The sequence below is a fragment of the Passer montanus genome, unplaced genomic scaffold (genome assembly GCF_014805655.1).
Source record: "Passer montanus isolate IOZ18808 unplaced genomic scaffold, ASM1480565v1 scaffold30, whole genome shotgun sequence".
NCBI lineage: Eukaryota > Metazoa > Chordata > Aves > Passeriformes > Passeridae > Passer > Passer montanus.
Window position 1 is genome coordinate 7,382,263 of NW_024367708.1, and position 14,080 is coordinate 7,396,342.

Below are 14,080 nucleotides of genomic sequence, written 5' to 3' on the forward strand. Positions count from 1 at the left end.
GTTCACTTTTGGGAAACTTTGGGAAAGCCTTATTTTTGATCTGAAGTGTTGGAGAATTTTTTTTTTTCTTTAAATCACAAGTTGGAATAAAAAGCACTCTGAGGCATACAGTGTGCATCTGTCAGTCAGCATTCCCTTGTCTTATGTACGTTTTGCATGAAGTATTCCAACAATATTTTTAAGCTGATGAAGTGGCTTTATGATATTGCTAGAACACCACAGAAGGAGTCTACCTAAAAAAGCTACTTAGCAGGACATGGAGGAGTATTATCATGACATGGGAACACTGCCAGCCAGACCTGTGTTTTGTTGTTTTGGATAACCTTTTGTTAGAGCATCTCTCCAGAAGTGAATAAGTTGGAGTCTTTCTTTTGCATAGCCCTTTGACATCCTTCAGCCCACCTACTGCCATCTCTTTTTTCTGGTGTTCATCGATCTGTTTCTGCTTGCTTTCCTTCTTTTTCAACATCTGGAAAAATCTGCTTGTGCGTCACGGAAGAGCAAAGTGATCTACTTCCAAAGAGCTGTCATGTATCAGTGAAAAAATTGGAGAGAGACAATTCTAAATTTCAAATTGAAATGTTAGCCAGTGTTTCTTATTGAGGAACACAATGGAAAGTGGGGTGGATTTTCTTTCTTCCCTTAACAGAGAAATGTAAAATATGGGTTGAGCTTGAACTGATTTTTCCAACATGCAGAAAATATTCCGTCAAGCACCTAAAGAGCTGCCTGCCCTCCTTTTACTGTTTCAGCTTCTTTTTATTTGAAAGGGAGACTACCTCTGGTAGCTTTTGGGTAGCAAGTTTTGTAGCAGGCTTGCAGTCAAGATCTTACTGCTTTCTTTTCTATGCAGAATTCACCTTAGTCACAGAAATGTGTCCGGCTTAGGTGAAGGTTCACTGGTTAGCAGAGTATTCTCTGTTGTCTTGTTTTGGTTTTTTTGGTTTTTTTTGCTTGCATGTGTGCTTTAAGGAAGTTTCTGTTTAAAAAAATGAAAGTTAAAAAAAATCATAAACAAAAATCTATAAAAAAAAAAATTAGAGTGGAATTGATCATTGGAAAAAATCAAGGGTTCATCCAGTACAGCAGGAAGGAAAAGTACATAATGTAGGAAAGAAAATAATTAAATCCTTTATTGAACTTGTAAAACCTCAGTTTAGGTTTTCATTTTAACCTTTGGAGTTTTAATGCACTCTGCATATTCACATAAGCATATATCTTCAAGGTGCCATTATTGCAAATGTAACTTTTCTGTGACTATTGTGTACATCTTCTTCCTCTTAGCTGAAATATTCTTTCAAATGCCATGAAATGTAAATAATTTTAAAGATTTTGAAATTTAGAGTTGACAAAAACTGTAATACTGACATATGTTGAGTAATTTTCTTTGGCAATTGTTCTTCCTGGTCTTGGACTGGTGGTTTTTTATAGTCCTAATCTACTATAATTCATTACTGGCTTTTTACTAGAGTAATCCTTGCTTACTGTTTTTCCCCTCTTTTGACTCACAGTACATTTATTGTGCATATTGCTAAAGGTACATTTTGTGAACCAGGTACTCTTCTAATACACTAGTAATTTATTTTGAGAGTTCTACTTGAAAAGAATTTGAAAAACAGATTCTTTTATGTTTCAGGATTTTTTTCATCTTTGTAAGTATTTTCAAGTGGTCTTTTTATCAGATGACACTTGAACTGAAAATCACTGAAATTTGTGAAAAACCTTCCATAAAATGGAATCCTTGCATCACAAGATGAAAGCTGACTTAGATGTTGAATTTGTGAATGATAAATAAAGACTTCAATTTACTTTGTAAGCTAGATTTTAAAATTATGTTAATAAGGATAATGTGGGATACTGTGTATTTATGTTAATATACTTAATTTTGTGCATTTTCTACACTTCCAGGACTCCTTCTGTTCTTTCGAGGCTTTGTTAACTATCTTAAAGTCAGAAATATGTCTGAAAGCATGGCAGCTGCTCACAGAACAAGATTTTTTTTCTTGTACTGAAGGTAAGCCATTTTTAGTGATGAGGTTATCTTTCCCAGGAAAATGAAGAAGAAAGAAATATTAGAGATACTCAAACTTCTGTCACAAAGTAGAAGTTGCATGGTTTTGGAACATCTGTCATGAATACTGTATATATATATTCTTCATGAGCTTGGAGATGTGTGAAATTTCTTACTTGAAAGCAAATAATGGATCCTCATTGCCTCTAGTCGTCCCTGGAACTAATGTTCAGCAACCAAAATTAGGAGCAGCATGTTTTTCCTAAGAAACAGTATCTGCTGCTGTCAGGATACTGTTCTTTGTGCTGGAAAAACTGGCTTTTGTAGTCAACCTGTTGTCAGCAAGTTAGGAAGCACTAATCTGCCTGCATACTAAATCTGATTGACATGGGTCTGAACATGCAAACAATAGTTGAGTACTGTCTCTCTTTACATGACTGGATTAAGACAGTCATGTACAAGTATGATTATTGTGCATGCAACAATGTGCTTTATGTATCCTTCAGGTAGCTGACTAATCAGTCTGGCACATATCCACTCTATTTTTTTTAATACTATTTATCTGTTAAGCGTATTTATTGGACTTCTTTATATAACTTAAACCAGGGGTCATTATTTTTTAATAAAGACTTTTTAAAATTTAAATTGCAAGACAAGATAAATCTAAGTCTAGAAATAAACATTGCAGCATTTTAATTGCTCTGCACTTTAATAAAAATGCTTAAAGACTGTATTTTGACATACCTGAGAAGCTATGTTTGCTGTAAGAAAAAAAGTGTTTTATAGAGTTTCTCAGGATTGATCACAGGATCAATTTGAATTAACCTGCAACACATTTTCAAAGCCTGAAAACAGAGACACTATTTGACTGGGGGGGGGGAAAAAACCTGGTTCTTTTTATATAAGAACAATCATTTAAAAACAGCTAAGGATGAATGTGTGCTATATAATATGCACTCGATCATGGAAAAAAAAATCTGTTCACATAACTGTGACATAATATTTCTTTTAAATGTGTTTCCCCCCCTGCCCCAAATTATGCAGTAAGTTAATTAATTGAGGTGTGTATTGCCTTTTGGCAACCAATATAAATTAGCAACTACATGGTAGCATTGCCTTTTTTCAACAATTAGATATGGCTTATTTTCTTAGTGTCGTGGTAACCTCTTCAGAATACTGAAATTTGTAGATGTGACTGAAAATACCTCTTAGCTTTCAGTACAGTAAAGTTTAAAAATACTATTTTTAAAAAGAATTGTTAGGACTAGATGGTATTTGAGAACTGTAGTTTGAAGAGAATAGTGAAAGTGTAGGATAATGCGGTTTGGGATTCCTTGCTCTTCTGCAGTTAAAATTCTGCATTGAGACAAAACACTGTTTAACCCAGGACTTATTGAAGTTAATGAGTCCTATCAGAGTTCAGTGGCTTTGAATTTTTAATTTACCTGTAAGCACCGCTGAGATGTGTGGGTTGTGGGCTTATAAGGTCTGTGGGTTGTTTAGAGAGGTGAACACATAAATATTATGTTTTTGAAGCATCTTAAGTACTGAAACAAGAAGTTCAAATTAATTGCTATCACATTTAAATGTCCTTGTTCTTGCATAGACAAGTAAGCTCCTCTAAAGTGACTCCTCTACACTAATTATTAGTTTTAATAAATAACAAATAATACCCCTACAGTTGGAAATACTATCAGGTGTTGTTTTGAAATCATAACAAAATAACAGAAAATTTTTGTGGTTTTTCTCCCATTCTGACTTGGAGGGTAGGGAGGCTGCTGTTTTGCTTGCAGTTCAGGTTTGCTGGTCACTTAGCAACACTGCTTCTGGTGAGTCACGGCGATGAACTGAAGTACAATTTTTCTTTATCTCCAGACTGCATCGAACAGACATTCCTTTCCTACGCTGGTGTGAAACTTCCAGATGATCTCTAATCCTCCAAGTTAATAAGATAGAAGACTACTAAAACCAGAAGACAAATTAATGAAAATATGGCTTCAAAAATGAATGACAGGATGGTTTATGATCAAGTACCAGTTCTGGTCATTCTATTAAATATTTATAACTGCTGCCTTTTGTTTTAGCACATTTGTATATGTGCTTGTTAAAAAGATAGTATTGAAGTAAGAACAAACTATCTGTAAGTATAGATTAGGTACAGTCAGACTCAGTTAATCTGTTCTTCTTGTATCTGAAAGATTTGAGTGGTAACTTGTTTCACAGCCTGTGTGTACCACTGACTTGGTTATCTGAACTTCTGAGTACAATGAAATGCATTAAATGATTCAGATTAGCCAGTTTAGACTGGTTTTTTATATAATTTAGATTCATCTAATGATTGTATAGAACATTTTTAAGTTTACTAAACCCCAGAATTCCTTGTCACAAACTTATATTCGCCAATATTTTGTTGAATTCAACCCAATATACTGGTTTGTGCTAAAACTGATACACTTTGAGTCCCCTGTAAATAACTCTGCATAAATGACTGTTTTAATTGCTTCTTAGGAAATATGTCAAAATATATTTTGTAACAGCATATTCTCTAAATTTTGTTTAATCTTAGAGCTATATACATATTTTTTGTTAATTGGCTATTAAAGATTTAGTTAGTAGTAGATGTAATTTTGGAGGTTTGCATTCTTGAGGTCACTATAAATAAAACATCCACATTGAGTGCTTCTCAAAAAAAATCATACAACTACTTTATAACTTGTTTAGAATAAATACATTGCCATTTCATAAGAACAAACAAGTTTAAATGCAAGGTAATTTGGGAAGTAATCTATGAAGGGAAAAAAATCTTTTGAAGCTCTGAAAGCAGAAAATGTTTTACCTCTCTCTTTATTCATTTAAGGTATGCCATTACTTTCTTATAAATATCATCTCTTTAAGGGGTACTGTCTACAGTTCATGCACATGTAATTTCTTTTAAAGTTTATGAAATTTATGCTTCTTTAAATAGAAGACGACATCTCTCAGTCCTTTGCACAACTGGAATCTCAGTTGCAAAGATACATTGGCTGTTGGTTGCACCTTTGAGGAAAAATGTACAAATAGTTTCCTCCATTTTTTGTTTTAATTAGAATTCTGCCTTTTTATTACTAACATTAAAAATAGTGAGGTTTATGTTGTGTTAAGCTAGTGCTGTAATGAGTTTTGTATCTATAATTAATGTTTAAAATATACATATGTAAACATTTTCATTTTCCTAATCTTTCAGAGATAACTTTTAGTGACTAAAACTTTAGGGGCACCTCTATGTCTCAGCTTTTTATGGAACAAGAAAGTTAAGTATTATGTTCAATATCCTATTGGGATTTCCTTCTAAACTTCTGTTTGTTTCTGTGTTCTTTTGCATTCATTGTCCAGATGAAAAAGAATAATAAAGCATTGCTTTGTTTTGCTAATTAAGACTTAATGCTTTTTTGAAATTTTTTTTGTACTCCATGTTGAAAAATGCACACTGCAGTATTTGCATCAGCATGGAATTACAGACAAATTACTTGGCAAAATAGGTACTAACCAATCCTCCCTGCTCCTTTTCATCTCATGTTTTATGGCAACAAACTATGAGGACATTTCTCATAAGGATATAATGCAACCATGCAAAGCAGGCAATATTTCTTCATTTTCTATTCTTACCAAAATCAACTAGCACTATTTTTCAACTATATAAATTTTCCCATATTAAGTAGCAGCTTCTGGTAGAATTACTTCTGTTTGGTCCAAGCATTTTATAGGAAGCTTCATACACATTGTGTACTACCTTGGAAAAATTCTCATTTGGTCAGAAAGAGTATGTAGGATTAAAAATTATACGTTATCTAAGCCTCTGTAGTTGATGCATCAGTTTGGAAGCCTGAAATCTCATCAGCAGAAGGAAGGGAACTGGGACAGTATTTTCAAAGACTCTACAATCTATTCCAGATGTGTCAAATGCTGCATATTTTCCTTGCTATTTCCTGTGAGCTTGGTTTGGAGCAGCTGGCTCTGTGGTTTGGAGACACCTGGCCAGCTTTGCTTTGTGTCTTAGGGGTATGGGGGAGAAGCTCCAGTATCGCAGTGAAGTTGCCTGTAAACAGATTTTGCATGAATGCAGATAAGATTTTGAAGCTTGGGACTAAAACAGCTGAAGAGGGGAGGTGAGGAGAGAAAGTTCTGATTTATTTGAGCAGATGGCACTCAAATTTTTCTAGTTTTGTTGTTTACTTCTGTTGCTGTAGACACCACAGGAAGATTGATATCTTGAGTGTTATTCAGGTAGCCTGTGGGACTCTATTAACACATTTCAGAAATGATCAGTCACTCACACTTTCAGTCCCCTTACAGAGCAGAGATGGCCTCCAAGCTTCCTTGGCTGTCTCACCTAAGGTATGGACACAGTCCTCATCCTGCAACACCTTTCAACATGATTTCAACACCCTGTTCTTTCTGTATCTGCTTCCCTCCCTTTGAATGATGACAACAGGTGAGGAAAAGTGTCTTTATTTGTGTGTTATCATAACATCAGAAAGATTTTAATCTCTCTCCCACTTTTTGAAAATGTTTTCCCATAATACTCTACATTAGTCCCTCCTGTGTGGTTGCTTACATTGTTCACTTGAGCAAAAAACATTCATCTCATGAAATTACAATAGATAGCTTCCTGAACTTTTGAAGAGAAGATGAATAACCTCTGATGTGGAAGTAACTATCTCTTACTAGGGCAAAAAAATATTTCTAATAGTGCTAAAACATGATTAACATTTGCACAGCTACCCAAAACCACTAGAGTCCAGGCTACTGATTCTCCAATGTGTGTTATTCTTTTCCACCATCTAGAGATCCTTATCTTTCTTATTTATAATATGTCATGGACTCAACTCTTTCAATGCTGAAATTTATATTAATGAAGACATCAGTATTTTCAACTTTGTCACAAATCTCATGATGCTGCCACCTTCCCTACTCTTCTGCTTAATGTGGTACCTACTCAAGTTTAGGGTTGAAAAAGGTATGTTTCCTCCCTGAATGCTCTTTAAAATCTCAGAAGTGGATGTAATGAATTCATTGACACTTGTTCCTGATCTTGTCAGGACCTCTCTACAACTACCTGGTGCAAAGAGTCAGCAAGTTTTGTGACAGGCTGCTTAGGAATTAGCATTTTAGTCATAAAACTTGTACTTTTTAAAAGGGAAACTGCTGCATACTAGAATTGCTATCTTTTCAGTAACAGCAACAGCTGTAGGGGTAACATAGACCAGAACAATAACACTTCTTACTAATCATGTATACATTTTGCAGTGAGTGAAAATTTGTGAATACCATGTTATATTATTTATATTGCAGTTTTATTTTACTTCTGACTTTGATTTTCACATTTAATTTGAATGGAGGATTAATTTGAATTTGAATGGAGGATGAACACATCTAAATGGTGAACATTACAGTTGTCAGAGACTGACTTACTTTGATCTTAGAGGGTTATGCATTTTTGAGGTGTGAACCTGAAAGTTTCAAGAATTTAAGAATCAAATTGATCAAGGAGGTATACCCAAGAAATAAAGCAAAAGCCATTGTATGTTGTTCTCTCCACTCCCCCAAATAAATCTGTCAGCTTTTTTACTTTTCGCCATTGCTGGTTGTGAAAACGTATCTTCAGTTCTGCAATGTCTTGCCTTGCACATCATTGACCTTAATAAGAGTTCAGCAGAAGAAAGTGTTCTTCCAATTATGCCCTTATAGTTGAATTGGTATTTGGAGTCTTCCCACAGTGAACACACACATAATTCATGATATAAAAATTCCCTACAAAGAAAACTAATGATTTTGTAAGTTGAGAAGGTATCTGTCCTATGATAATTATTAACTTGAAATTTTGTGCACTGGCTGTTAGTTTTAAGGAATGTCTGGGGTAAAGGATTTATGGGGTTTTCTTTTTACTTCCATGATCAGACTCTTCAAGGGGGTATCGTGAAGCAAGTACAATTCTTAAGGCAGGCTGTAGATGTTAAATCTGACAATGTGTGATGCAAGGCATGCCCCTCTGCTCTGTTCTGACCCCACCTGCAGTGCTGCATCATCTCTGGGGCGCCAGCACAGGGAGGATATGGGCCTGGTGGAGTGATTCCAGCAGAAGGACTCCAAAATGATCAGAGAGATAGAGCAGCTTTCCTATAAGGAAAGGGTGAGAGAATTGGGATAGTTCAGCCTGGAGAAAAGAAGGCTCCGGGGACCACTTATGGCAGCCTTACAGTGCCTACAGGAAAGATGGGATAAAACTGTTTTATCAGTGTCTGTTGTGATAGGACAAGGAGTAATGGTTTTAATTTGAAAGATATTAGATTTAGATTAGATCTAAGAAAGAAATGTTTTATTATGTGGATAGTGAACTGCTGGAAAGTTTGCCTGGGGAGGTGGTAAATGCGCCGTATATGGAAACATTCAAGGCCAGGTTGGAGGATGTTCCTTCTTATTGCAGAGTGGTTGGACTAGGTAACCTTTAAAGGTTTCCTACAACTAACTTCATTAATGCTGTCACAGCATTTTTGGTGTTTCTTGTTATTTCCCTGTGGCTTTTCTAAAGATTTACTCATGGTATTTGTGCTATATAAGTATTATATATAGAATTTGATCTCTGTCTGTAGTCCCTGCTTATAAAGTGACCTACTATATTTGATGTCTGGGCAGTTTACATTTAAGATATCAAGAAAAAAGATGGTGTGTGGGTTTTTAAAAAATAAAAAATCTAGTGAAGTTTGCTTTTGTTTTGCTTTAGAAGTTTCAGCAGAATGTTTAGTACTTCTGCATCTGAGCCCTAAACTGTTAATTGTAATGGTGATTTTTGCATACTTATTTTCTTGGATTTTTTCTTGTTCCTTTTTTGATGCCTGTGTTCATGCTTGTGCAAGTGTTTAGCTCAGTCCCACTCTCCATCTTTTTCAGAGCTTCTAATTATAGACCATCTGTGTTACAAGAGTAATTAAACAGCTCACATTACAAATCACATGTGTAATTTAATCCGGATTTGGGGCTTGTGAAATGCATAGAATTCAGTCTGGTATTATTTGTACTCCTGATTAGTACAGAGTTTTTTTGCACTTCAAATGATTGATACCATACTATTAACTCTCAGCTGTCCAGAGGCAGCTTATCTTCATGGTGAATCCCATGGACTGACTCCTGTCCTGGTCTTGTTTAGCACTCAAGTCTGTGCTTGGATCTGTTTAGTCACAGCAAACATGCTAAGAGCTTAGCTTTAGGTTTGAGTTTGGAAAAGTTACCACGGTGACCCAATCTCTCTGATCCTGAGCTAATGAGACCATTGCAACTGATCTAGCTGCATCCAGAGCTGTCTTTAATTTCCTGGACTCTGACTAGTATCATCAGGACTACTGGGAATTATGGTGCAGAAATTTAGATGTGAAGCCATCTTGAGTTTGACATGGCTGGTTGTAAAGCAAGTAAAATACATTTGGTGAGGCTGAAACATCTGCTTTTGAGGTCAAGTTGGGCATGAGCATCACTCTCTTCAGCACATCTTGACTATCCATATTTACCAGTTCTTTTTTTAATGATAATGAGAAATGAGTATCAGATTGAAGTATTTAAGTTTCTTTATGAAGCCAGGTTTAGATGTATTGCTTGGTTGTCCAATGGGTTATCCTGAATTTCTTCTTTCAGGATTATTTCTACATTTATAATAAATAAATGTCACCTTTCCCAAGAATCCCAGCTCCTGTCTGAGTGCTATAGCTAATTTACAGTGTTTGGCATCTTCTTACCTGCTTTCCTTTGGACAAGTAGTTTCCACACTCACTGCACAATCAGTCATTCAGGTGGCAGGGGACCACAGGAAGTGATCTGGTGTGCGTTTCTGTTCAAAGCGGGACTGGTGCTGAATTCAGACTACATTGCTTAAGACTTTGTCAGATGGATCTTAAAAACCCCAGAGTACAACAATTTCCCACACACCGTGGTGACTTTTCCTAGTGCTTGATTATTCCCGTGTGTTGTCATCACTGATCCAGTATTGATGAGGGATGTGCTCAGTGCCTCCTTCCACAGCACCCCAGAGCTCTGAGCTCTCTCTTGACAGGGGAACCCTGCCATAAGGAGAAATGTAACCCAGGTCTGGGTTTCTGAGCAGCCCTGAAAACTGCTCTGCTGTCAAGTGAAAAAGGGCAGAAGGCATTTGGAGGGGAAAAAACGTTCAAACTCTAATGAATTGCTCCCATTTCCAACACTGAAAAAAGGATTGTGGCTCTCCGACTATTTCCTGCCAGCTTGTTTAAGCATTGTAGCACTCGGGGCACTGCATGCTGTGAATAATCTTAATTGCTCCTGAAATTACCTCCCTCATGAGGCCTCTTCCTCAATACATGGCATCTGGGTATTATCTCATGATTCCTGTTTCCGACTAACTGTAGGTTTAAGTGCCTGGGTCACTTGCCACAGCACTCATGTAATCTAATTTCATTTGCCTAAAAGTTTGCATTCATTTGCCATCTAGTCTAAGCTACTTACCAGGGATTACTCTGTCACCAGATCAAGAACTGCAATTTCAAATGATGCCTTTTTCCACTCAAAGCCATATGTCCAAACTGTAGTCAATGGAATCAGCATTTAAAATATTGGGATTGTAAACTGCACCTTTCAGTACCTTTCAAAAAATGTACCTTTCAAAAACTGTGCCTAAGAAAACAATAGCTTTTGATGTCACTGGGACTTGTTGAAGAGTTCCTCAGTTATAGGAAAATTGCTTTTCTTTCTGTGAAATTCAGTTGTGCAATTTTCCATGGTTTCCAGTGTTCCTGCCCTTCGGGAACATCTGTCCTGTGGCTGATGATACCACAACTTCCAGAGCTGCCAGTCCCCTGGGTTTCTCCCGGATCCAGCCTTGTATTTGGCAATAGACTTTACTCTGTGGTGTTTCAAATGGAATGGTTTGGGCTTTGTGAAATCCTGTTTTCCTACAGACTTTGTTTCATAAGCAAATAAGGATCAGCTGTTTGCTCCCTTCTGATCCAAGAATTGTCAGGACATGATGAAGAAAGTATACAGACTTCAAAATTTTTTCACAAAACATACCATTGAGCTCTGGGACTCCTTCCCCCACATTTTGGTAATTTTTGTGATTAAAGTGGCTGAGTTCTTTATAAAGACCAAAGAAACCAGTTCCCATGGCCAGGCTACTTTTTGGTATGGCTTGTGGCGTCTGTGTTTCCATGATAGAGGTGGCAAGGTAACATTAAGAGTGCCACAGAGCAAGCTGCTGGTCAAAAATTTTCACATTCCCAGCTCCTTTACTTAGTTTATGAACAATCTTTCTGGATGTTGTTTTGGGATTATTTGCTACTTGAGTAATTTTGAGATTTTGAGGGGTCACCCAAGCACTTCGAGGCCTACAGCTCCATTTGATTCTTGAATCCTTCCTCTGTAACAGCAAGAGCTCCCCCAGTTTTGAGTTTTACTTAGACACTTGGCACAAAGAAGAACAATCCTGCTGCAGGAGTGCTCCTCAGCCCTAGACAACACTTTCCAGATGGGAAAAGTTAGGGACTGGCACTGACACGGATTAAACTGATTTTCAGAGGCAGCCTGGGATACTCAGTGCTGAAAGGGATCCTTGACACCCAGGCCACTGGTGGCCTGCATTTGTTCAGATACAGCAGACTGAATGCATCCATGCTGCATGCATATATATATATGTGTGTGTGTATGTATATGTGTGTATACATATATGTGTGTATACATATATATATAATGCTTAATTGTCCTAGGACTTCTGAGATAGAGTATGGAGGACAGAGACAGTAGAAGAGGAAAGAAAGTCCATCGTGATGCGATCTTAGTCATACTGACTCCTGTTGGGAGCCTCCTCTAGAATAATTTCATGCCTGAACTGCATCCAAGTCCAGTCAATGGCGAGAGAACTTACTCAGACCAGTCCAAAATAGCACCAGAGAATGACCTAACATCTGTGTGCAGAAGACTGGGGCTCTGGTGCTTGCTTTCAATGCATGACTCCTTCATTGAGCAATGTGGGCATAACCTTAAAACCTGTTTTACGGCACCAAAATTTACTTTGCTACGAGCTCAATCAGGTAAGGCCTGAGAAAAACCTCCATACTGTTTAACGAGTAGTGGAGACTCCCTCTGTCAGCTGTGGAAAACTGAGTCAGTTGCTCCTAAACAAGCAAGATTTTCTTGTGGTTTGGAAGGTTAAGCCTGGATGTTTTAATCTGTTACATGACATGAGAAGTGAGCCAAAATGGAGAATGGGAGAGTTTAGCACCACTTGTAAGCTCAAAGTTACCCTCACCACCACTGTACAAGTTAAAATGTTGTGACTGTGTGACTTCCAGGCACGTAGTAGAAGGAGCACGTTAATACTAAATTTTCATTCTGTGTGACATAGGAGTGCCTGCCCGCTGCCACCTCCACTCCAAGTCCCATCTTCTGGTAGGGCAGTTTCCACACAAAGGAAGAAAGTTTCAGAGAGCTCTGAAAATATCCTCGGGTCCAAACAATCATGAAAGGAAGGTATGTTACTGAATACACAGGCAGGGAGACCACCCTTTGGGTAGCTTCACAAGATGTAAGGCCTCAAATCCTGCCAATGTTAGCACATAATCTTCACTTTGCATTTGTAAGTGGTCCCCTTGCTCTTGAAGAGTGGGGGAGTTTAGAAGAGACACTTTTCTTTGTGGTACTGAGATTTTCTCTGATTTTTTTTTTAAATCTCTATCAATTTTTTGGTTAAGGAACAAACACAGAAAATATGACTTGTTTAATATTTTAGTTGTGTTTTTCCTTGTTTGGTTTTCTATAATGAGGTACAGAAAGAATGGCAGAGCTGTTGGATAATCAGTTGCTCTCTGAGAGGCTGGATGGGTATCTGGGAGGTAATGCTTCACCTGGGCTTTGTCTTCATCGCTGGTGGTTGTGCCCACCCAGAAGGCTCTATAAAAACCTGTTTTGTTGGGTTTTTTCCTTTTGCTATTGTTCTAGTGAGAAGAGGCTTCCTGAATTCAGCTACATAAAGTTTTAATGAGTGACCTATTTGTGAGACTGCTTTCCACATTGGCAAACAGTGTGGATGGGAGGCAGCTTTTTGTGCTCCCTGCCCTGCATCCACCTCCTCCTCCCCATCCCCTCTCCATGGGGCCTGAGGCAGTGAGAGCTTGACCTGAGCTCGCCACCTGAGAAATACAGCAGCTGGACAAGGCATTTCTGCACCTTGCTGTATCGACACCAAAACAAACAGGGGCCTTGTGGTGAAACTGGTGGTGTGCTGTCTGCTCCGGCTGATGAGAAACTTCTCAGGTCCAATGCAAACATCTCTTGCTGAATGCTGGGGCCCACACTGGTGTTGACATAGCGATAAAATCGCGTTTGCACCGTACAGCCGCCTTTCTTTCACTGCTTGTGAAAGGTGAGGTGCGTCCGAGCACCAAAAAAGCTGTGGGTTGGGATCCGGTGTGTCATGCTTTGCAAGGAGAGATCCCAGCCTCTGTCTGGATGGGGCATAACGTGCCCTGCTTCCTCCTCCTTGTCTACCTGCTGCTCTTCCAAACACAAACTCTGGATTAATTTCTCCAATAAAAAGAAAAGACAGTTCCTTGAAATAAATTTTGCATACTTTTTGCATGCTGATGTTATTAAGGCATAATGTATTCCTGGAAATGGGATTAAGAACTAGAACTGGGGGAGAAGCCCAAATTCTAAAGCAAAATAATTAATAAGAGTGATTGAAAAAGTAAAGATGTAACTTTGCACATTTTTTGAAATCCAGATGGGTTCATAGTATGCAAGACAATATGGCAGAAGTTTATAATGAGTAATCCAGTTCATCATATGCTATTCCAGCAAATACTGAAAAAAAAAGAATTATTGCTCAAGGTTAATAGGCCAGGCATTTTTGATGAAAATAGTGCTGAGTTAACTTCCACAAGCAGCTCTGGACAGATTTGTTCCACAGACTGTTAGCAAAGAATTTTTCAAGAAAATGCCACCAGTTGACTTAAAAAACTTAACTTTTGCTTTAACAGAAAGGAGTTCATAGTCTGTACTGATGACAGCTTA

The 14,080-nt window shown here is 37.6% G+C and overlaps 1 protein-coding gene across 3 annotated transcripts in view; it reads left to right on the plus strand.

Moving 5' to 3' along the window:
• NDFIP2 (Nedd4 family interacting protein 2) overlaps window positions 1–5,427 on the plus strand; it is a 44,917-nt gene extending 39,490 nt beyond the window's left edge. For all 3 annotated transcript variants that reach the window (XM_039714599.1, XM_039714598.1, XM_039714600.1), the window contains 2 exons: window positions 1,909–2,014; window positions 3,887–5,427. In XM_039714599.1, the coding sequence (XP_039570533.1) occupies window positions 1,909–2,012 (104 nt within the window). In that variant the 3' untranslated portion in view covers window positions 2,013–2,014; window positions 3,887–5,427. The remainder of the gene's footprint in view (window positions 1–1,908; window positions 2,015–3,886) is intronic.
• Window positions 5,428–14,080: the final 8,653 nt, after the last annotated feature.